We start from the raw sequence: 26,453 nt of genomic DNA, 5'->3' as shown, positions 1-26,453 counted from the left end.
GAGAGATCCTTTCCGAATCCCGGCGTGGAGGCCGGCTATAATGACTGACGCATTTTTTTGTTTTCCTTATGTCCATCATGAAAATTTTCTGGTTATTACTTTATATTTGGGCACAACCTCTTCTTTCTACATTCTTTCCAATTCATTCTTCTCTACCATCGAATCATTCGACACTATATAATGCGACTTGCTGACAGTATCGTTAAATGAAATACAAATATCGTCTCTGCGATAGTCTGTTCCTTTCGCAACTTAGTCCTTGCGAGGAAGCGTAATTTCATATTCCTAAAGTGAAATCCTTTTAACAGCAAAATAACTTAATGTTCTTCATCAATTATGAGATTTCTACGAAAAATAAAGTCTGCGTGCCGTTAATTAGTCGTTTGATGCCGTTGGAAATTATTTCTTTCTTCAACTAAATGAGGTTAGCTAACTCCTAAAGCTGTTTACTACTGAACCATAATGAGGACCCCCAAGTTAAGTTATCCATATGCGTCAGTTTGGTGACATCGTGTATGTATGAAGCAGTTAACAAACAGGGCTGTTCCTCCGAAACACCGTTTGAATTTCTATGGACTACACGCATTATATCCAAGACGACAAAATTCTTCATAACTACCCCTGTGAAAACCTGAAATTCTGCGTCATGTCTGTACGAGATCCTTACAGTTGCGGTTATGAAGAGTACCATTTTCTGGGATATGACGCCGTGTAGTCTGTTGAGAGTCGATCGAAGAGTAGGAGGAACCTATCGCCGGGTGTTTATTGCTCGGATTATTCTTCGACCTTGAAGAAGTAGGCAATTTTTTCTCCGAAACGTCTTTTGAACATCAGCAGACTACATGATGTTATATCCCAGAAGATAGTACTCTTCAGTTCTGTGTGTTCTCAGTAATTACTGAACCAGTGTTCGGATTATACCAATATAGTTTTAACCCTGTCTGTGGCTTAGGTATCTAAGGCACACGAAGACTTGTGAATGATTGTCGTACTGACATTACCACAGAATGGCCAAAAAATGAATAGGAAAGGATTTGAAAGGAAGAGATAGTGTTCTAATCGAGGTACTATCTCGTAATTTGCCTGGAGGGAGTCAGGAAAACCAAGAAGAACCTCAAGGCGCGTCCACATTACTCATGCTCGTGCTCGTGCTCGCCAGGCTTGTGTTCGTCGGGAGACTCATCTGGCTTTTACTTGTGCTCGTAAATCTTCGTCCACACTACTTCAGTTGCTCGCCAGGTTTCGGCGCGTGAGGATCCGTATATTTACTCGTAGTGTGTAAAGGCCGTAGTTGTATTTTAATTTATTGGCTATAGTTTTTAAATTATAAATTAAAAATTAGCTTGTCTCGTGCGTTGTCATATTATCTACATTACTCGCGAGCATAGCGAGTCAGACGAGCACGAGCACGAGCACGAGTAATGTGGACGCGCCTTTAGGCAGGACTGCATGTGTCGTGGTCGAGATTCGAATCGATTACCTCTCGAATACAATTCTAGAGCGCTACCGCTAAGCCAGCTTTCTCGGTATTATTATTCCTAAAATGGGAACTAAGATAACGGCTACCACGTGACTTGCATATCGATTTTTATAAGAATTACCTCTTCACTGTAAGTAAATGAAGTTTCATGTGCATTCCTTGGGGATTCCCCCCCTCTTCTCGAAGACAGAACGTCTCTCTGGGTTTTATATTACCCAGCCGCTGAAGGTTTCAAGACATTTGAGAACGTTCACTGGATTTCCGTACTTTTATTAATTTCATGTATCTATGACCTGCACATATATATTTAATTCGTATGCTTTAGTTTCTTGGGGTGTAGTGAGACTGAACCCACTTGGTATGTAGGCCATTATTTGGCCTATTTTACCAGCCCCGGATGATAGATGATGATGAATGTGGAGCAGTCAGCGGAATGAGAATTGGCAGGGCAAACCGAAGTACTCGGAGAAAACTTCCCCCTCAGTGCCATTTTGACAACCACAAATCCCACATGAGTTGACCTTGGCTCAAATCCGGGCCCCCGCAGTGGGAAGCCGGAAATTAACCTCGTGAGTTATGGTACAGCTCGCTGGCTTCCCATCGCGGCGTCCAGGGTTCGATTCCGGGTCTGGTCAAGTGGGATTTGTGGTGGACAAACTGGCACTGGGGCAGGTTTTCTCCGAGCACTTCGGTTTCCCCTGCCAATCTTCATTCCACCAATTGCTCCACAATCACCCTCACCCATCATCTGGGGATGGTACAATAGGCCATAAATGCTCGCAGTACAAGGGACTTAGTCCCAGCTCACTAGCAATAAAAATAAATACTGATAATCTGAGGTACACTTCAAATTACCATACGTAATTCTTCACAAATATTTCTGTATTCAAGATTTCAAATGGTCTATATACGTTTCCGTTATTACTGGTGTTAACGTCCACATAGGGCTGTATAACACCTGAAATTGCAGCTCCTATGAACAACGATAGATAAGAGGTAGCTTGCTGATCTAGCGATGAAGAAAGAAAGGTCTGCAAGAAAAATCTTACATCGGCCAGCCACTCTACGGCCAGTCACTTTGTTCGGCTCATAAGCAAATCTCTGTCCCGTTAACTCCTCGAATGCATGCGCCAAGCCAGTTCCTTATAAACATTTTATCCTGCAGATGAAATTAGAATAAATCTTCTTGCCTTCGTCATTTCGTTGACCTTCCTTGCATTCAACTTGCTTCAGTCTGAAGACGGATATGGTCCTGTTTCTAATTACTACCGACACACAGACGTATACAGGGGCAGGAAAGTAAGGCACCACTGAACCTTAACCTCAAAACTGGACGGACGTTTGCTAGCAGCATCACGGTCAGTTGTTCTACTGAGTAGGAAGATAAGTGGGGCATGAACATGCTCACCCATATGTGTGAGGTACCCGATATTATCCTCGAGCAAGGACAGCGTATCTTACCTCAGATATTTTATAATTTTCCACAATCCTTCAAGCGGAATTTTGACATAGTACTTTGATACAGGTCACTGTCACCTCCAGCATATCTCGGGTTTGTTATTCACAATCACCCTTATTATCTCAGTTGATGCAAAAAAAACAAAACATTAACAAAATCCAATCACACCAAACAAAATACAGTTCTTATAGAAAGTTAATTAAAGTTCATTCGCTACAGTAGATTTCTGAAATCACAACTTCAGACATGAATTATTTACTGGAGAGTCTACAGGGCACATTTCTTGAAACCCGAATAAGTAGGAACACTGTCTTTGCAGCCTCTGCACACTGACAGCGAATTCATCAGGTTTATGAACCCCGGCTTATCACTTTCTGGGAGGCTGTAAACTTTGACTTAGACTCCAGGGACTTACATGCGAGCTACTTAACAATAATTGCGTAACAAATATGTGTGTTACGTATTTATTCACCTCTTTACGGAAATCAACTACAATATTTTATATACCACCTGCTGTTCTTAGCCCTTCATGCCATCCATGGAAATACTGCGAACCAGATAGAAAAGTTTATGAATTTGAGACCTCAGATATTAAATATTTGTCTTCCCTGTTTTTCTCTTTTTTCCTTTTACTCTTTTCTTTTCCTTTCTTTATATCCTTTCTCCCTCTCATTTTTCTTTATTTTCTTCATTTTTCCTTAACTCATTTCAATTCCTCCCCTTTTCTATCTCTGTTTGTATGGAATATATAAAATTCCTCTACATATCTTCCCTAGCTCTTCTTCTTACTCAGATCATGGAGAGAGGGACGGACGGATATGACGTCATTTAGCGACACTAATTACCACTGTAATCGAAGAATAGGAAGTTACCATTTCGAATTTCGTTTAAGTATTGAAACTTAAAGACTCATCATGTACGGAGATTGTGTGTGTAGGTACAACAAATTTTTCTTTCAGGAATATTTGCAACCCTGATCTGAAAAATAACATTTCTCGATATGGCATGTACCGAGATAAAGAAAGCCATTATAGTTTCAAATGAAGCATCACTCCGTAGGACGGATAGCTGTAATTTATAACTAAATTGCATGGGCATTTGATAAAAAATTGCAGCAAATCTAGCATAGAAAATGGAATTTAAAATCCCGAATACTCTATGTGAATTGATGGGCGACTTGGTAGCTTATTTTTTGTATCGCTAAGGCATTCTGTGGCTTCAATTTTGTCAGAAATTTTGCAAGTTGCTAGATCTTGGAGGAAGGAGAAGCTTTTGAGTGAAGAGAATTTTACATATTGATATGCAAAATGTGTAACTGGGAAACCGTTGCTCATTCGATACCAGGGACATAGAGTAACTTGGGTAATCAGCTTTCTGACTGATTCTGGCTTGTTGCTTCCTTGGCTTACTCCTCGGTCCTTAAAAAGGTGGCTGTATTTTTCACCTAAGCTTCCATAAAATTTAACTAAACTATACGGAGCCACATTCCAGAAGACAGCACTCTTCATAATAATAATTTCAATTATCAATTTTTAATATTTTTGTTATTTAATGAACATTTTTTTAAATCAAATATTGTATTGAATGTTGTATGAAAATGCGATAAAAATTTTCCCTGCAGATGTAAGAACCTAACGTTTGTACATAGTAAATGCCATATTGCAATATTGCGTTCAAGGCGATGTAACTAACAAACATTGCCTGATAAAAGGTATATATAGTTCTAAAGTCACGTCTCAATTAGGCCGGCTAAGATCGGTTGTACAGGGAATAGAGATAACTGTTTCATGACGGAGTTCTAGCGCGGGTGAAAAGCTGAAACGTGATGACTTTCGAAACACGTTTTAATTAAAACAAATGTCGCAATAATGAGTGAGAACGATTGATCAGTGTTCACTTATAGTGTTTTGTAACAGCAGTGCATTGTACCTGCTCTCTGATAACTCCATCTTATGTGTTTCAGCATCTGCATGTCTTCAGTACATGATGACAGGCAGCAGTCTCATCAAGGTGAGGCCCAATTCCCGGCAATACCATCGCTTCTTCACTCTCGCTGAAGATCTCAATGCCATACGTTGGACTCCTACGTCCAAGAAATCTTCCAAAGCTGTAGGCAAGTATCCCCCAAAGGTGTTCCACCTTGTCGTGGCGGTGGGACTTACGTGACTCTCTGACCTAGAGAGCTATGCCGGCGGTAGTTTAACTACCAGTAGGGTCACCCATGCCGGAAAGTTCAAAGGGTAAAGTCCAGACTGAGAGAGATAACCTGGTCCTCCAGGTTGGGGTTTTGACATGAGGCTAACAACTTCATCCTTTAAAAATAATTTTGTTCAGAAACCTAACATCCAGCCTCGGTATATCATGCGTGGGTCCATTCCTATGTCAGCACGCATTGGTTGTGGAGACTGGTTGTAGAGGAGGCCAAGGCTCACCCAGGGCTGTAGCGCCGAGTGGTTGGTAGGTAGGTAGATAAATTATCTGACACAAAGTCACCCAGGGACAGATACAAAGGCGCCAAGTTGCTATTCTTTTTGATCTGAAATTTATTATATACAGTCCTGTACACTCAATTCATACAGACAAGCGTATCCTTCAATATAACACACGAATAAAATGCATAAAATTAATATATAGCCAAATTTACTGGCAGAATAACACCTGGTGAAGCTCAGGATTACTGAGTTTCCGGATTTTGTCCATAGTCTGGAAACTTTTTTTAGAATACAGGACAATGGGCAAAGCCCAAACCCCACTAAAAGTGAGTGCTATACATCATCGTCAGAATATTTTAGAACCTGAAGGGATCTATCTTCTGAGATATAACGCTGTGTAGTCCGTTGAAAATCAACCAACGTTTCGGAGGAACATACCTTCCATCTCCAGGGTGGAAGAACTAAACGGCGTTATACCCAGAAGATAATAGTCTTCATAACCACCACTGTGAGAACCTCAAACCCTTTAGGATCTACGGGATGAAGCATATGAAAATCTTTATACTCCTACATTAGCAATACTAAAAAATACAGCTTAGAAACTAAGCACAATTGGAAACAAATAACACTATTTGGAATGTTATAAATTATTCCCTATAATTTCTGTGTTTTGCAAACCGTAAACAGCGCATCATTAACATGGCATGAATGGAAATGTAAGCTGTAATGGGGTGCATATTATCTTGTTAACAAATATGTTAACAACTCATTGACCTAAATGCTCTTTTATTGGGGTTTCACAATTAATCACGCTGCAATTATAACACTGCGCAGAGTCACAAATGAGTTTTCAATAATCTAATTAAATAGATCAGATGTCGAAAAGGTTTCAAACAAAATACACAGACTTTAACTATATCCGTATACTAATTTCTGAACTATAAAATCAGGTTTAACAATATTATAAAGTCTAATTTCTGCTTTATGTAAACAAAGCTGTAATTTTCCGGTACACACAAAATTCCTGTAAATTTCACTGTTTCGTCCCATACAAAAGTCATCGAAGTTAGTTGAACAATTTCGTATACATAATATATGGACGTACAGAAACTAATACCATTCAGTTGATCTACTTTATGGAAAGAACTGATTCAAATTTAAGTTCCTCTATTTAACCGGTAATTTGTTAGTACATAGAAGCATAAAAATGATAATGAAACAGGAGATGGTGATTTTCATTTCATGCATCCTGTTGTGTTACAATATACAACCTCTTTATTAACCGTCACAACACAACAAATATGGAACTTTATATAGTGTATGGAACTTAATACTAGAATATGATATTCAAAGATAATTTTCTATAGGAGGAAAAGCTTGGCTACTTGTATGTTTCTACTTTTCATCAAAGTGCCCAGACACTAAAATCTGCTCATTTTATTTACACTCGACATAGAAGATTTACTCCTTGTCATTAAGGTACTGACATGAAGAACCGGAGAACGTTCTGCAGGAAGCAGTACATCGGAACTCGCCGTACGTTCCTGGAAGTTGCCACCACCTCTAGGAAAGCGTTCAGGATTTATTACGGTTGTCGTCCTCCCATGACCAAAAAATGTACGAGGACACTAGCATGAGGTGACCGGAAATATACATTCGTTTCCTAATAGTTCATTGAGAACTGAGTGTGTTAAAGAATTCATAAATATGGTATGAAAGATATTTACCTGTCAATAAACATTCTATAGAAACGGGGGCGCTGAGTATTGACCATTTAAGCACTTGGTGATATGATTACAGACGTTCAATAGAAACGCAGCGGGAATTACGGAGAGATCAATCCAGTCAAGTGCTTGCATAGTATTTCGGCCACGACCACTTCCATCCACATCCTTTCAAATTCCCTAATTGCTCTCACCCTGCCATTCGACATTATTATTATCTGATACATTGAAAAGGTCATTACATGAAGGAAGAGTAATAAAGGCAATGTAGTACTACATTTAGAAACATGTTTTGTATTCATGTAGTTCTTTAATATGATTTCTTTACGTCGGGGAATTCCGAACATTCGAAAACCCTTAATACATAAGTCACAGAGGACTTCAAATTTCTAGTAAATGCGATTTTGACGATGCAACTCAAACAGTGCGGACAGCGTAACGTTTTATAACCGATGTTTTAGAGTAGCAATAAAATTGATCCTTTTTAACTTCCCGTAAATCCGTTCCAATCTACCAGCTCTGACACCGCTACTTTTCGCGAGGATAAATGCACATATACAGTATGAAGTAAAAGAAAAACATAAAATGAACACCTCACACAATCAGTCTGCCAGCCCGTCATTAGCCATTATGAAAAAAACAATCATAAAATATATAATTTTTACATGAACTATCCGAGAGTACGCGTATCCTGACTTCTGCTTCGTATAGGATTTCAGCTGAAGCCCGGCTAATATGACAGATTTTCAGTGTTTTTCTTCATAACCTCCAGGCAAATGCTTGGACAAGACCTAGAAACTTGCTATCGGCAGGAGTGTGGTGGGGGGAACTAGTGGTTGATTTTTCTTCAGGGCTCTGTCTCAACATTCGCATCTAGAGACTGAGAAAAACATTATATGTACATCTAATAATAGATACCCAGTGTTCTGGGTGATGCTTGACCAGGTCATATACCGAACACAAGCCATAAGTATTACTGCTAATAAAATATTTTCATTTACTTCTTGCTGATTTTTATTTTATTTACTTATTGTTGCTATCATCATCATCATCATCATTATCATAGTTTCATATGAGTCTGTAAATGTGCAGTATGTAAGTATCATCTCCACCTTTCCTTTTGCTACGTCTGTTTGTGTGGGGCACGCGGTAGCGTAGTTGGTTGAGGCACTATGCTACCCAATAAGGTGAATTTTTTCAATTGACCTAATCTTTTCAGCCGCATTATGGCCCTGGGGTCGACTCAGCCTCTAACAAAAATGAGTACCAGAAATCTTCCTGGTACAGGGATAGGTTTACCCTTTTTTACGTCTGTTTGTGTTCATCACAACATTCCTTCCTCCTTTCCCTTATTCTTCTTCTAGCTTCACATATTTCTTAGGAATTAAGGTTCCACAGAATTACTTAACTCCGGTGTCACCAGCGGATTCCTTTCCTCTCTCATGGTTTCGCACACGACTACCAACTTGTGACCCTACAGGGAGCTCAGAGACACGGAGTTAGTGGACCAAACTCATTGCTCTTACATGCAGTTAGTTATTTATAGTTATTTAGAGAGGGTGGGTTTCCCCATGCACCGCGACCAGTTTGATCTATTGTGCTTCCCTCTATGATATTCTACCAGTCTCTATACCCTACCGATAAATGGTGCGTACCATCAGTCCCACCGAGCAAGCGAGTTCGGTCACTTGCTTAGCGGTGTCTATAATGCTTCCTCCATCTATCAGAGGCCTTAGACACTATTGTTGGGCGGGAAACGTCCTGGAATTTGGCTCAGTGATCCCCTCTGGGGATATGAGATTCTGTTACGTGCCGTAAAGTTACGACACGGGACACACAGCTTAAAGTCCCTCCCGGAGGAAGTGTTCCATGAATTTTTCCGCCCTTAAAAATTCGACGACCTCCGCCGGGTATTTGAACCCGAGTACCACGAGTCAGGAGGAGGGAACGTTACCTCTAGACTACGGAGGCCGCGCTCCTACATGCAAGTCCAGATACAAAGTCCGGACAATAAGTCGTGTACCATCACAGGGTGTTTTTGTTGGGGCCCAAGTAGCACAGCCACTCGGACAGTCGCATAGCTGCTGGTTTGTGTGTGCCGTTGTGACGTGTTACCGCTGACTGGAACCTGTGCTGTAAACGACTGGAAGCCCTCTGAAGACGAGTAGTCATATAGTACATATCTGCACAGATTACAGCGGGGAGTTATGGGAGGTTATTCACATAACAAAAAATTAAGACTCGGAGGTTGTCACTGATACAGAACTTGACGTTAAGTTCTTCCCTTGTCAGTGACTTTCTGGAAGGGTAAATCCTCTGACGTTTTCTTTGAGATCAGGAGGTCACGGAGATCCTCATGCAGGTAAAGACATGAAGATCTGTCACGTGTCTGGGGTTCCGTGACAAATAATTTTGGATTCTGCATTAGACGAAGCTGTTTATCGAATAACTCGTTTACAATTACAACTACAACCACTCTGAAATGTCTTCCAGACAATGGGACCTGACTAGTCCGTCTTCTCTCACGTTTCGTCTTCTGGTTCTTGGATGAGCTGGTTTCTTCTCCGATCTCAGCTCTGTTCCGTTCGACATTGATCTGGTCTTCTCTTTGGCCTTCTCTGATCTGATCTGTCCAGTCCAAGTCCAAGTCACATTGCGACTGACGGTCAGTTTGGTCTCTTAGTTTCTACAGTCTGACGGACTAGAAGACACCTTTTTGAAGGGTTTCGTTTCACGTGTTAGCTAATGTATTCGTTAGCTTGTTAATTCGTTTCCCCCGTAACGTGTTTTCATTTTTAGGCAACACTTTGATTTTATCTCTCGTGTATTGGTTGTTGCGGGAACAATTCTTATTCAGTCGTTTCCCGGCAATAGATATCTCTGTATGCTCAGTCTCGGAAACGTATTTTTAACAAGTTGTTGTCTAGCAATGGACGTCCGCTCAGACTCAAGCTCCTCAAGATATTCCGGTTTTATGAGGCAAGCCACAATTAGATATCTAATCATTGTATCCATGGCAGTCTGAAGCCTCAGATTCCGAAGGAGAGAACTTTCCATTCATGCCTACTTAGGGTTCAGCTTCTGCACTGTAGATCTCACGATAAGTGGAGTAAACACTACTTCCTTGCCTGATGTATGTAATGCTATGGTCAAAATGGCCACTCCACCTTTCCCAACTTTTCAACTTGTGTGAACTGAGAAAGCACTCAGAAATATCAAATTATTTTATATACAGAGAAACCTTGACAACATACTGGGGAGAGTTAGGAAAGCTGGTAGCAGAAGAAATGGCGCATTACTGGTTGAGTTACTGAATGAAAAACGGCCGTCCTAGGATCTTACCCCATTAAAAATGATAGACGTAGATGACTGAACTCTCGTTAGTGAACAGAACCGAATCCTGCACAATATATCGGACGACGAAACACAGATGTCTCTCAGATCAGTCTTCATACAAGCCACATCGATTGTTCAATAGAAGGGATAAGTTATCTTTAGATACGGTCTTAATTTTCTTCGAACTTTCGAAGATACCGGCTTGTATTATCACGTGTTCGAGCACCGTGACTAATAATAAGGGTGTTTTAATTAGATAATTGGATTTATTGGCACTTAAATTACAATTACAACCAATTATAACAGCTCACAATCAATGACTAACACTCGCTCCATTCCTTGCTGGAATATGAGTGTCTGCTCTTCCATTGTGACTGACTTGGTTCTGAGTTTTGCATTAAATCTCATAGAAGACATTTTGATCACTGTTATAAATGTATTCTTTCAACTATAATTCACAAATCTAACATTTCCGGACACGTGTTACTATGAACATTTCTTCTTGTTCTGGTATGTGGAACTCATGTCCAAAATTTGTCCGCAACTTTCAGTTCCAAAATGAGAGTGTATTATCGGCTATAAAAGCGTGCGTGTGCAAGCCTACGTAGCGAATTGCAGAAACTTGTGAATAATCAGCAACGCTGGGCCTATATCTTGGTCCGTAGGCAGTTACGAGGTTGTTCACTGTTTATGTCCGAACTTTCCACATTGTGTGAACTATAATGGCAACCACCATACAGGTAATCGTGGATGAGAAAGAAATTTAGAAATTACACGAGTATGAAAGTAAACACCTTAACATTTACTGAAATCTAGAAGAGTGTCATGGAAACAAATGCAAAGACGAACAGAACATCCTACTTCTCTGTTCTCAAGCGATCAAATGGAGTTGACCTACCAGAAAGAACAGCCTCACTTCCATCTAAACGCATTTCTGCCAGTTCTCATAACATATGACCCAAGTATCCAGTGGACTCAGTCTGAGAAGCCCATTCAGCCTGATATATTCTCAAGTTTAACCCCCGTAATACAGCTCAGACCGTACCATTTCCTATCCATAAAACAGAAACAGAAACGTGTCCCCAAACTTCGCAGACCATATACAAAGTTGCCGTCCGGAAAGAAAAAAAGAAAATGGTTTCCCGTTCCCGCTCAAGTAAAATGGTTATCCACCCCGCAACCTCCTAAAATGGCGCCAAACATGACACGAGGCAACTATACTCGTTGCAGACACAAACAAAATTGTCGGGATAGGGAGGAAAGTATAGAGGCTGGCTACAGGCTGGACGACCGAAGGGTCGGATATCGAGTCCCGGTAAGGTAAAAAATGTTTCCTTCTCCACGTCGTCCAGACCGGCTCTGGGGTTCACCCAACTTCCTATCCAATGTGTATCGGTGGCTCTTTCCCCGGGGGTAAAGAGGTCGGTGAGTGAAGCTGACCACTCACCTCCAGCTAGTGCCGAGGTCAAGGAAATGTACTCTATATATCCACTCCCCCACACGTCTTCATGGCGTAGTGTTTAATTAGTTAAGCACAGGGACAGCTTCACCTTTATTCCTCGTAAGAGGAATCGCAGAACTAGGAAACGCTTGCTTATAAAATCCCATAGTACAGTCTCTTAATATTACGTCATGAACATGTTGCAATTTAATACTACAATATTCGTACTGACCAGCAACCCTTTATTTGTAGTTGAAAGCCGGCTATTTTGTCTCCGAGGAGAACATCTTCGTCCCACCCATGACTTAACATCCGCAGTTCCACACCATACCGTTGTGATCACAAGGAAAGATATTGATTCTGCCCCCGTCCAGCTCCAAATGATGCTGCAAGCAGCCGCTACCCATAAACACTGCAACATTCATCTACCACCTTCTGCCCCAATAACAAAACCTAACTTAATGGCTGTTACCTCCCCCGGTTCTCATAGCTGGCGATCTGGGGCCCCGAACTCATCCATAGCTGTAGAGGTAATAGAGCACTAGTCAACACAGGAGCTTCTTTAGAACTGGGTTAACTACATGACTGGTCTGTCGTCTCCGATCTTCACAGAAGTGACCATTACTCTTTTAACATTCACACTGCAACATCCGGTCTAGAAGAATTCCGCCACTTGAATCGCGTGATGGAAAAGCTGGCTGGGTTACTCCTTCTGTTGCTCAGAAAACACTAATTACTTATAGAAGTGGAATATATACCACAGATGTATGCTTCTTGGAACTCTTGTTAAATTACATGTTTAACTCCTCAACGTGGATCATCACCAGGTGAACCCTAAACTGTGCCGGTCATGGTAGCCGAGCGGTCTCAGGCATGTGCTGTCTTCCCTCGCTTGGAAACCGGGATCGTGGGTTCGAATCCCACTCAGGGCATGGATGTTTAGTTTGTGTGTGTGTGTGTGTTTTTCTGTGTTTGTGTACAGGTAGAGGCCTTGCGACGAGCTGATCACCCGCCCAAGGAGTGCTACTGAATGTGTAAGATCTAGAAAAACCGAAGTGAACGGAGAAGTTCATGGAGGTAGGCCTAGGCCCACTGGGGCTGTAGTGCCGGGGGGGGGGGAACCCAAAACTGTATTACAGCCTACTAATAATCTGTAATTGTTTCGGTTACCTTCATGAAGTTTATGGGCTCATGTTCAAGCCGTGTTAAATGAAACTTCTTAATTTCATAAATATTAAATTTTGAACTGCTTACTTAGTTAACAAGTTAAGATTATGAAGAGCAATTGAAAACAATAATTCAAATTACCAACTGTACACAAATTCAAATGTTAGAATTTTCATAATCCTTTCTGCATACTATTTTTATTGTTACGATAGGGAATTCCACACAAAATGAAACTATTTCTCTGCTGGATTTCTTCATTCTCATTCTATCGTACACAATGTTTCACTTAGCCAGCTCGAGTAACTGTGGAGGGGAAGTTAAAAGTAATATATTAGTGCTGATAACATTCATTAATTCGTTGTGTGGAACTTTTGAAATTATTACTGAGTTCTTTACGAGGTCTCTGTTACAGTCTAATGTTCGATAGAATATTTCTGTCCTCACCATGGCTTGCTTGATATAACAGTTTTATATTTATACTAATTTCGTTAGATACAAAATTCACTTTTTTATTTACGGTTGTTTATTGCTCAATCATACGCATACGGTTGTCTTCACTGTGTGTGTGTTGTGAGCCCCAATTGACCTATGATCCTATGATGTTGTTGGTTCAAGGGACGCGAGTACCTGACAATTAGTGCTGCGATCCATTTCGTGATTCTTAAATGGGATTTTGAGAATGGGGTTATGTTTTTCACTATAGGTTTCATTTGCTTACACGCCGTGTTTCTAATGCTCTATGAGCAGTAGTTTTCTGTCCCATTCCTCAATGGGCCTTTCTAGGGTTTTTGTAGTGTTCTGAGAGTATCAATACTGCCATATGGATGTTCCATATCTGGATTATATTTTGTGAATATTTCGAGCTGTTGCTCTTTGTTTTCGTTCCCTTAATATACTCGTTTTGTCTGGTTTGAAATGTTTTCTGCTCATGTGTTTTAATTGACAATCCTGGAATTTCAGCTGATAAAAGATGTTTTTATCAAAGGCTCCTGTATCCCGACGTTTTGGAAGCACATGATTACATATTGTATTTCTCGGCGTGTGGACTGCTTTTAGATTGAAATTTTTATACATTTGAGTTGTTATTCAAGATTCTCTGCCTACGTATGTGAAAGGTGGCCATTTTATTCTCTTTTTTCTTTTTCATTTTCAGATTGCGTTTGTTTCAATTCACTCTTACCATTTCATTGGATGGCGAGCAAGGAATTAATTTTTAATTAAGACTTCTTTGATAATTGTTGGTTCATTTTCTTTATTATTAATTAGATGTGTAATATATTCATCAAATGGTTTACATTTGGATTTCACGTCCTTAGGGCGACAGAAGCTGCTACCTACACGTTTTCTGTATATACTCGTACGAACATGCAATATTTTTGTTTGTTCACTAACGTCACATTTCATGACATTTATTTTGCACAGTGCACTTAAACTTCGGAAGAAGAATGCCGTTTTCTGGGATGTGGCGCCATGTAGACATAGTAAAAACCTACTTTTCGGAGGAACGTATCACCTCCATCTTCAGTGTAGAAGACAAAAATGTGAAATCCGCGACCGAGGAACCAGCGTGAGCAGGTGACTTCTGGATCGCGGCTTTTCCTTTCTTTTTCTTCTACCCTGAAGGTGGAGGCGATACGTTCCTCCGAAACGTCGGTTTATACTATGTCTATATGGCGCCACATCCCAGAAGACCGCATTCTTCATAGTAACCGCAGTGGGTACCTCAGATCTTACATGTCAAATACAAGCTTAAAATATTATAAAATATATTAAATTACCATTTTGTCTAAATTATGCATCACTAGTTTAGGAATAATTCCGTTCCACAACCATATTAATAAATTTATTATTAGCTATATCTGGCCCTTTGGTACACTATTGTTGTTGGTTAATCTATTTGTTTTATGTCTTAGTTCCCTGATGGTATATTCATACGTGTATGTATACGTAATATTAATCCGCCATAATTTAGGACATTTTGGAAGCGGAGATGATATCCGAGGATATGAATTTCACTGTCATAAATAATACCGCAACAGAATTTAATAACATACATCCGAAATTAAATTCTTCTGTGAAAAAAAAAACAAAATGGTCTGTACTCAGGATGAATTCATAACCTCTCGAATACAAGTCATGAATATTAATCCAGAATCAGTTTAATTATAAGTTCAGTTATATAAGATATGAATAGTAATGTATGATATGCTATAACCTTCACCGGCCCAATCTGCACAGATTCATAACGTCAGAATGCAGATTTTATTCGAGACTGGGGCAGAATTTTTTATCCAGGGTACGTGTAAACTGTGCATTAAGCAATAGAAAAAAGTCAGCCGACTGTCAGTATTCTGTTTGTTTTGTATCAGTAGAGGATATTTCTATGTCCGCATTTAGCAATATTTTATGGCTTCGAGAATGAGTAAATCCTCTAGTTGGGCCGTGCCACAGCTCAAGCGGTTAGTCACTGGCTTCCCACCGCGGCGACCCGAGTTCGATCCCGGGTCTGGTCAAGTGGGGTTTGTGGTGGACAAAGTGGCACTGGGGCGGGTTTTCTCCGAATGCTTCGGTTTCCCCTGACAATCTTCATTCCACCAATTGCTCCACAATCACCCTCACCTATCATCTGGGGCTGGCACAATAGGCCAGAACTGGCCGCAGTACAAATGACTTAGTCTCACCTCACTAGCAATAAAAAAAAGTTCTCTACTTCGATAAAGAGTACATTTCCAACATTACTGTTCTATGCGGTATTGAAGGTGAATATACAGAGCGTTTCAGAAATTACCAGCTTCGTAAGACATTATTTGATAAGTTGACGTTGGTAATGTTTAATCCTGTGATGGAATACCCAACTTCCAAGATACCCGAATGCTTACCATCGTCACTGAACCCAATTTTCTGCCGGTTTAATTCGGTTCCTACATTATTACCATAGAATTTATTTCAGTACTGTCCTTCAATCTACACCTATATCTCAAAAGTGGTCTCTTGCTTTTCGATTTTCATATATACAGAGTGACTCTAAATTATTGTTGGGTTTTCTGTGCTCTACAATTCTCAAACCGGAAACAACAAAGTAAAACTGCTTACGGAATATGATAGTGTAATTGAAAACAGTTTCATTATTTATAAAATAAAATTTCTGAATTACATTTTCGTGTTCCATAAGCAGCTTTATTTTTTTCTGTTTGAAAATGATAGGCCACGGAAACTCCGACAATAATTTACATTCGCACTGCATAAGTCTGTGGGTTGTGCACGTAGGCTGAAATTTCCACTCATCTCCTGTTTATTTATTTGTTCATCTTAACAGTGGTAATAACTTTTCAACTATAACAATAAGAGCCAAATTCCCAAATTGGCATCTGAGCCTAAACACGAAAAGGAAAGCAAAAATCCTCACATTTTCGGCCTCGATACTAATGAAGATGAGTATTAAAATTCACTTTGTAGCCGTTTAAATCACGTCATAAATTTCCTTTTATTGAGGCCTATTGGATGGAATAGTTACAAGAGAATTTCATATACATCTGTCGAGAATCGAACCCCGTCTGTGCAGGCCATAGTGTCTGTTTAAACTTTCATATAAAAATGGGTCTGTTCGCCGAGAAATATCTGCTACTTCTACTCAAAATTTTTTTTGAAAATATCAACGAAAATCATTATTTATGGCGTCAATTGATCACTCATAAACCATCTGTGTTTTTTTCAGCAGTTGAAATTATAAGTTATAACTGAATTATACAAGTTACAGAAGAAATATATATTTTTTCCATTGACTGAACTCGAAACTTAGCGGGTTATTATCAGATAACATCCAGCGCGATAATGAAAACACAAAGAGTTTGAAGCTTAATATTGCATATGTCTATATGGGTTTTAACAAGCAGGTAAAGAGTAACGAAGCTCAGTATTTAACGAGAAATATCAAGGAGCAACTAATGAGTAGGAGCGTAGCCAGTGACGAAATTAAATTTTAACAAAATTCCTAGCCCCTACATTGAGTAGGTCTGACGTTCAAGTTCTAATGCTGGGGCCACACGAGAGCACATAGTACGTCCGTTGCAACAAACGTACTTTATGACGGAAGTTGCTGAGGACACCACACAGTTGCAGAATGAGGTGCGTAGTTTTTTTCTGCAATGGAGCCAGAAGAAAGCGTAGCATTCGCTTTTCTTCTTTATTTCTACAACAGACGTCACGACATTCGTTACAATGGACGCATTTTGTGCGTTCGTGTGGCCCCAGCCTAATATCTTAATTATCTAGTTGTAATTATCATATGTGATTATTATATCCCTCTATCTATGGCTCTGAGACTCTTGGTTGGACCTTGGACACTTTTTCAGTCTCTTGATCCTGAACACAGTCGGTAGGACTCCTTTGACGGCGGATCAACTCATCCCAAGACCTCTAAACACGCAGAACAACACAAACACAGAATAAGCTCACATACTACAGACAAACATGCCTTGAGTGGGATTGGAACCCACGATCCTAGCGTTTGAGCGAGCGAAGACAATTCATGTCTTAGACAGCGCGGCCGCTGTATATCGGCTAGTGGATTCTATAGCAGGTGCCAAATAACTTGTCTTGGGACAGAAAACAAAAATATAGCGACTAATGACGTTCGAACATCCTTCATGATCCAAAATCGCTCACATTTTCCCCAAATGTCAGTCTCTCTGAACATCGCTACTAATGATCGCCGCTGTGGAGTAACTATCTGTACTTGATAGTGACATCAGAATCGAAAGACTAACAAGTTCGTTATCTATCTGAAAGTAACAGATTTTTGTTTTCCCAATAGCGAGTTCCGTTATTCCTCCAGACTGCCTTAACAATAAAGTTTTTTAAAATAGCTATCATGATTCATTTCTCAGTCAGACAAAATTTTCGATACCAGGTCACCCCCACTGCACAGGTCACGAAGCAACTTATACTGGTGATAAGCCTGATTACTACTATGACTGCATTCAATACCGAAGCGGTTCGAATCTCGGTATGTTTCGATGCTGTAACCAGTTTCTTTCATACGCGTCGCAAGGTTTCGAGGCTAAACAGCTGATTTCAAGAGCCTATCCTGTCTTGAACTACTGACATGCAGCGGCTGCTAAGGGTTTACCATTCATACAGCTGTCCCTCAAACCACCCAAGAGTAGATGCTCACGAATGGTACGACACATATAAACACGTCAGGTCTGAGATAAACTTTACCAGCTGAGCCACCATTGTACCTACTTAACAAATAAATAAATAATATATTCATGGAGCAGGGTTCTTGAGAAGCTAATATTTGCTGTGACAGCCAAAAACTACCTCGCCTTCTGTCTCTCTATGAATCTACAGTCCTTGTGTTTGGTTTTGGCCGCTTTTTCTCTTTCTTAATCCTATACACAGTTTGTAGGACTCCTTGGGAGGGGGATAAGTCCATGTACCAAAAACATTGAAAACATATATATTTTAATAGTTTTAACGAAATTTTAAACATTTAAAGAACATTCAGTGAATTAAGTATGAATTAATGTTGTTAAATTAATATTAGTATCATTTCATTATAGAGGGGAAAAGAAAAACTATAATTTTGTCTGTGGTTCTGTATGGGTGTGAAACTTGGTCTCTGATATTAAGGGAGGAACATACACTGAGGGTGTTTGAGAACAAGGTGTTGAGGAGACCGAAGAGAGATGAAGTGACAGGAGGTTGGATAAAACTGCATAATGAGGAGCTTCATAACTCGTACTCTTCTCCAAGTATAATTAGAATGATCAAGTCAAGGAGAATGAGGTGGGCAGGTCATGTAGCACGAACGGGGGAGACGAGGAATGCGTATAGGATATTGGTGGGAAAGCCAGAAGGAAAGAGACCATAGGGAAGACCAAGGCGTAGTTGGGTGGACAATATTAAAATGGATCTTAGAGAGATAGGATGGGATGATATGGATTGGATAGATCGGGCTCAGGATAGGGACCAGTGGAGGGCTCTTGTGAACACGGTAATGAACTTTCGAGTTCCATAAAATGCTGGGAAATTCTTGAGTAGCTGCAGAATTGACGGCTCCTCCAGAAGACCTCAGCTCCATGAGTAAGCAAGTAAGTAAGTAAGTAAGTAAGTAAGTAAGAGGGGAAAAGAAGATAAAAAGTTACACCTCAATGCAACAGAATGCTGAAATATAGTACTATGCTCGTACATTCATTCCTGCGTCTACAGAAAACATTTCTGTACAGTGTAGCGAACTATGAAGTACTCGTATTTAGTATTGTAGGCAGATAATTTATCAGGCACTGAAATTATTTTTTTTTCTTCAAAATTCTACAATTGATAGAGGATATTAAATGTAAATTTATATTCAACTTTAATCGTTTATTTATGCGTTATATATTATAGTAGAGAGCAGATAATTACAACAAAACACAATTCCTGTTAAAAGTATTTAAAATTTCTTATTTCATAAAAATGTATGTCTAGTTTAATATCTAAGTCGGTGTTGCATTGTAGTCTTTATTCGAAAGAGCAAATACAGGCCATTTCGAAGCACGGATGATTACTTTTAATAAAATTCCTATTATTCACTACGGACTACGATTTCTGAAAGTCTGGTTATATTTATGGCCGGTCACGGTTGACGAGCGGTCTAAGGCATGCACTGTCTTCGCTCGCTCGGAAGCCGGGATCGTGGGTTCGAATCCCACTCAGGGCATGGATGCTTAGTGTTTGTGTGTGTGTGTTTATGTACAGGTAGAGGCCTTGCGACGAGGTGATCACCCGCCCAAGAAGTCTACCGAATGTCTAAGATCTAGTAAACCGAAGTGAAACGGAGAGTTTCATGGGGGTAGGCCAAGGCCCAAATTGGGGCTCTAGCGCCAAAGGAAAAGAAAGATACATTTCTATATCTGTGTTTAATAGAAGTCAGCCTCTGTCTATTTTGAGACCGATGGACATGACTGTTGATAATATTCCTGAATGACATAATTATACATTTAACATATTTGAAATGTTTTTATATGAATCAAAAATTTAAATGCTTAAAATTGTTTCCTCATTCTGTCTTTGTACGAGTCGCCTCAAAAAGTTCTCATTTTTCTCCAGTGCCACGTAAATATCTGGGGCTCTGTGGTCTCTAAAGTTAAAGTGTCTTAACAGACATGAATTATGCATCACAGACAGGAAACTATAATCCAGATTTAATCGAACTAAAATTCAGTAGAAATTAAGGCACAGTACTTATCTCCGAAGCAGCGTTCAGAGTACCTTCAATAGGATCTCCCTCATTTTTCTCTTTTGCTTTATAATCACGCACAGACATTCCGTGAATTAATAAGCTGGGCTTCGATTTTAAATTCGCGATGTAGACATACATTCTGCCACAAAAACATAACCGTTCACTACATGATTCATTTAAATGTGGAGACATATTCAACGTACTAAAATTAGGAGAGAGACGGAAGAAACATTGATATCCTCAAGTGAATGAGTGACGACGAGGTTTGGATTGGTAAATGGATTTATTGAACATTTACAAATCGTAACTGTAGTAACTGTAGCGCCTTCGCTAGTTCACACACTCTGCACTTCACTAGAACACGTACTCTCTTCTCAATCTTTTGACTTCACAAGTCGTTACCTGGTGACGGATCGTAACAATGTCTTCTGCATCCGTGCTCAAGTTCTTATAGGCTGGCGACTGACCCACAACAAATTTATTGTCGTCATTGTCCTTTTCATAACATCTCGGAACTGATCGTACAGAAAACACAGTTTCTGTATTGCTGTTTAATTGTTGCTTAGCGGACCGAGCAGAAAACACAGTTCCTCTGTTATCTGAGGGCCGCTGCCTAACAACGGCCTCTGTATAGTCGCCTATCTTGTGGTCGTCGCCTAGTCACGGGTCTAGAAGTGGAAATATATATCACTATAGAATCAAGCCGCTTTCTGTTGGTTTTCTAGCAAAAGTGTGCTATGTCCTCCTTCAGTTTTAAACAGCATTATCATGTGGGTGTTCTAAGCATCTAGGGAGTTCCAATCTCAGGGTCTGTAAAGCAAAGAAGTACCGTGTATTTGGAACATGTACGAGTATTTCTACCCTAAAAATTGCCTTTTCTAACTACAACCTTCATAATTTTAAAATACGCCTGAACAGAACATGTATACTGTTACGCCAGGGAAGTTGCCATACTGTCCTAACGCTTATAGCAATATATATATATATATATCCACAAGGAACCTGTGGCATCTCTATAGGAGTTGCCAGACAGGCAATCAGGGACTGGACAAATATGAATCACAAGAAATACTGGGGATCCTTGACCGGACTCAGGCAAGTAAAAGGACTCATACGAGGACCCTCAGCTAAAAGAGCGAAGGAACTGTTGAAGTTAAACAGGAACCAGCTACAATGGGTGGTAGGACTATTTACAGGACACTGTCAACCTAAAGGACACCTCTTCAAACTGGGACTAAGTGATATTCCCAGTTGTGAGAGGTGCAAAGAAGAAAATGAAACAGTCACACACGTCCTGTGTGAATGTGAGGCCTTAGTTTATTTATGATTACGTCACTTGGGTCAATACTTTATGGAACCAAGTGACTATTTCGACGCTCCCATGTACAAAATCCTGCGCTTCATTCGAAGCGTAGGATTGCTGAGAGGATAATCAAAAGGGGAAGCACAATAGATCACTGTTGGTCGCGGTGCAAGGGCCGAGAAGGCCCACCCTTTATACATTCATTCATATCCACATGGAATTTTAGCGGAAGTCATTAGCCTCTTTCAGGTTACTCTCTGGTGGAAGAAAAATTCTTTTGCTATATTTGTTTTTGGAAAGTTAAAATTGATTTGCTTTTTAACTGTTAAAGACGGCGGGACAAGTTCCCTTCACTAATCGCTTCCCACAGCAAATACAATGCAAAGCATTATACCAGCTACTGTGCTTGGGGCTCCTGTTGTGCCTATATCTATGGCTCTACAGCCCTCTGGACCTTGGCCGCTATTTTTAGTTTCTTAATCTGATAGTCTGTAGCACACCTTGGACGGGGGATCAGCCAGTCGCACGGCCGCTACCTACACACAGAGCAACACAAACACAGAATAAACGCAAACAGTCATCCATGCCTCGAGTGGGATTCGAACTTACAATCACAGTGTTCAAGCGGGCGAAGACGGTTTATGCCTTACACCGCACGGCTATTGCGATCAGCTGTTGTGCTTGCAGCAGATGTGTGTATGCCGTCCACACATCCCCTGTAAACAGCTGCAACCAGTTACACCCATCATCTTGCTCTACAAACTTTTGGAACTTATCGATCTTCTTCACGTTAAATTACATTCATTAGGTAACTAAACTAACTCCATGGAGCTGAGCCCTTCTTGAGAAGCCGCCAGTTGTGCAGCTACTCAAGAATTTCCCATCATTCTATGGAACCCGAAGATTCATTACCGTGTTCACAAGAGCCCTCCAGCAGTCCCTATCTTCAACTAGACCAATCCAATCCGTACTATCCCATCCTATCTCTCTAAGATCCATTTTAATATTGTCCACCCACCTACGCCCTGGTCTTCCTAGTGATTTTTATTCCTACTCGCTTTCGCACCAATATCCTATATGCATTTCTCTTCCCATTTGTGCTGCATGGCCTGCCCATCTCATCTTCCTTGACCTCTGTGATTCTAATTATGCTTGGAGAATATTACAAGTTATGAAGTTTCTCATTATGTAGTTTTCTCCAACCTCCTGTCACTTCATCTCTCTTCGGTTCAATTATTCTGAACACTCTGCTCTCAAACACCCTCAGTCTATGTTCCTATGTATTAGAGACAAGTTACTCGCCCATACGAAACCACACGCAAAATAATACCTTCTTATATTTTTATTTTTACGTTTTTAGACAAAAGATTCTGGGCTGAATTGTAGCAAGAATTATCTGAATTCAGTCTCCTCTTAATTTCCTCATGAATCAAATTGTCATTTCTTACTGTCATTCACAGATGTATGAACTTTGCCATATTTTCGCAGGATATGTTCGCTATCTTTATGTTATGACTTTGCTCTTCATTCTGATGACAAAACAGCAACATATACTTAGTTTTCTCTGCTTTTACATCTACACCAATCTCCTTTCTGTCATCAATTACAGTTATATTCTTTATGTATAGAATAAAGCGAAACCGACGTGTCTGAACTAGGGCTCGTTGTACCTTGTGTAGGCAACCTTGCGGTAGCAATGTAATTTCCCACCTGCACATCAATAACAGAAATGTGCTGAAAAGATAAATTAGTAATTTTATAAAGATGACGTAACTCTCTACGTCTAAATAATGAAGGGCCCCCTGTTCCAGAGCAGATGTAGCATAAATTCAAGCCTTTTTACAGAGTAAGTGCAGAAATTGTCACATTCACAAATGTATCAATTATGTTACGACTAAGTTATCAAAGAGTGTCAGCCTCTAAAACCTTCAAGAAACTCGCCTGTGATTGGTTGATCAAAATTACACTGCGCTCCTGCCGTCTATAGGGAAATAAGTACACTAGGAAACACATGTCACGTTCGCAGAGGTCTCTGCAAGTAGGTCACGTGGTACGAAGTTTCCATAAATAGCAAACCAGCTCCCACCGGGTGCTTCCAAGTAAATGAATATCCATTGTTGAAAGCTTCGATACTAAGTGAACTACGGAGAAAAATTATGCATATCCGAATAAATGAAATGGAGACAAGTTTAAAAGTCTGGTAGCGCAATCAAATTTATGCTTAATGCTATATCAGTAAATGCCCTTGTAACTTATGGTACTTTTTTTTTCTCTCGTTGAATAGACAGTTTTGCCGAAACAACGTCTCCCGCTACCGATGTAGGTTTCAACTTCCTTGCTTTCCACACCATCTTAATCTTCCAAACCATCTCAGATTTACCGTCTCTGTGGTCAAGTGGACAGAGTTCCTGATTACAAATCCAGAAGTCCCGGCTTCGATTCCAGGCGCTACAAAATTTTCTGAGAAGTAGTGGGTCTGGAACGGGGTTCACTCAGCCTCGTGAGAATAATTGAGGAGCTATTTCAAGGAAATAGCGGCTCCGGTCTAGAAAATCGAGATTTATGGCCGTGGTGATCCGTTGTGCTGACCATGTGACAACATCTATCCGCAAAAGTTGGCACTAACTTCGCCGACAAGCGGCGGTCGCTAGGTCGATATAGGGTTAGGGTCAGGGTTATATTGCGACTGACGGTCAGTCAGTCAGTCAGTAAGTCTTGATGTCAAGCCCCATTTGGGGCTCATGACCAGATATTAATTATTATCGTTTGACAGTTACGGTCTTGTTTCTGTGGGGCACCTTCTCTGACGAGAGGACGGGTCTGTCTTTTGTATATGCTGCTGGCTCTCGCCAGCGCAACGGTCGATACAGTTCGCTTGCGGACTACAGGCCACGGAGTTTGTATTTTTATTTGTAGCTCAGATTATGTACCATCGAATTAGAGATTTTGTAGTGTAAGTTGAATAGTCAAGTACAGTAAGGAAGCGACCGTGACATAATTTTAAACACAGTCTGGGAACCTGAATGAAAATATTGAGAAAAATTAGAGAAAACCTCATTTAGGAGAGCCAATCTGCAGGCTGAGACTTATATTTTAACTCCCTTAACGCAAAGTAGGGGGTTCACTCGACAGCAACGTTCGATACAAAGTTCTAAGAAATGGAGGATCGGTAGTACTTGAAAAGACAACTGTTGTCAATACAGACTGAAAACCCTCCATTTTGCTGAAGTCTCAAACGTCGTAAACTTTTCAGAGTTTATATACTAGGAAGATTTTTCAGTTGATTTATCACGTCATAAATATTTAAGCTGCTTCTCTAACTCTTAGATAAAATTTATCAATTTTCCTAAGGGCAAATGTAATTCAAAGCTGAGAAGAAGAAAAACTCTTGAACTGCCGGCCGTCCAGCAGGCAACCCGTTACCAGATCGTCAGATCAAAAATTGTTTTTTGTGATATAAAATGTGGGTTCCATAAAACGCAGAGCATACCATCTCGACATTTTCGGTTCATGTTTAATAGGTGGATAAGACTGAGTTCTCCGTGCAATGTAACATGCCCTTCTGTTTATGTACCGCGCACCAGCTTTGTAACGGATGCGCCTGAAATGCAATACGTCGCCAGTAATAATAAAACAACACCGCGGCCTTTAGTCCGCAAGCGAACTATACTGACTGAGCGACCGTCGCTTGTCGGCGAGGTTAGTGCCAAATACGATCGTAGAGGGTGTCGCGTGGTCAGCGCAACGGATTCCCACGACCATTAATCTCGATTTTCTAGACCGGAGCAGTTATTTCCTTGAAATAGCTCCTCAATTATCCTCACGAGGCTGAGTGGACATCGTTCCAGACTCACTACTTCTCAGAAAATCTGGTAGCGCCGGGAAACGAACCCGGGACCTCTGGATCTGTAACCAGGAACTCTGACCAGTAGACCACAGAGGCGCTTCACCAGTAATAATATATTACGTAAAATCGCAAGGGATTCAATTGAGAAATACGTGTAATCTAAACAACACTGGAGTACAATGTTCACTATTCAATGCCGTTGATTTTCTTGTGCAGACTGTTATCACCGAGAGAAAATATTTTTCTTCTTTTTTTAACAGTGCCAATTGAGAGCATCAAAGAAATTCGTGTAGGAAAAAACACAGAAGTTCTTCGTACTCGAGTTCTGTCTTCTGGTCACACAGAAGATTGTGCGTTTTCTATACTCTATGGTGATGATTTTGAGTCTCTGGACTTGGTGGCATCCACTCCTGAAGAAGCTAACATCTGGGTAACCGGTCTGAACGCTCTCGTCGGCGCCCACAAATGTAAGTATCTACCGTTTATATTACTGAAATATCTTCTCCGAAATCAGGGGAGTAATTTACAGCAAACTGTAATATCATATGTGGCAAGGACGTGAAATTTTGTCTATCCGTCTTAGGGAAGAAGACTGGGCATTTATTGAGGGTTCTGCGAAGAAAGAGAATGGAAGACGAAGCAAAATACTTAATCGGTGGCTCATAATTTATACTTTTTGTTCTGATATTATTAAGATGACTAAATTGCGTTTGACGGAATTGGTTGGATATGGGATTAATGAGAGGTGCATACAAACTTCTTTCCGGAAACCTAAGAGAATAATTCAGGTGCAAGAGATAGGGCTAGATGGAAGTACAATATTAAAATACGTCTTAGAGAAATAGAGTTGAGGTTTTGAACTGGATTCGTATGGCTCAGATTAAGGTAGATAGAAGACTTTTATATACACGGAAAATAATTTATGTATTTTATAAAGGCAAGGAATTTGTTCAGCTGAAAACGTAGACAAACTAAGATTATTCAGTTAGTTGTCTTAGTTGTGGGGCACATTGTCCTATATCTAAACATAGTCTGACGT

At 40.3% G+C, this 26,453-nt stretch overlaps 1 protein-coding gene across 1 annotated transcript in view; it reads left to right on the top strand.

Moving 5' to 3' along the window:
• Positions 1 to 26,453, top strand: part of LOC111872019 (inactive phospholipase C-like protein 1) — a 153,017-nt gene that overhangs the window by 56,363 nt on the left and 70,201 nt on the right. The window contains exons 2-3 of the mRNA XM_033754535.1: positions 4,903 to 5,052; positions 25,675 to 25,881. Coding sequence (XP_033610426.1) covers positions 4,903 to 5,052; positions 25,675 to 25,881 — 357 coding nt within the window. The remainder of the gene's footprint in view (positions 1 to 4,902; positions 5,053 to 25,674; positions 25,882 to 26,453) is intronic.

The sequence above is a fragment of the Cryptotermes secundus genome, unplaced genomic scaffold, assembly GCF_002891405.2.
Source record: "Cryptotermes secundus unplaced genomic scaffold, Csec_1.0 scaffold695, whole genome shotgun sequence".
NCBI lineage: Eukaryota > Metazoa > Arthropoda > Insecta > Blattodea > Kalotermitidae > Cryptotermes > Cryptotermes secundus.
The sequence above is the reverse complement of the archived record's forward strand: the minus strand, read 5'-3'. Positions and strand labels throughout refer to the sequence as shown.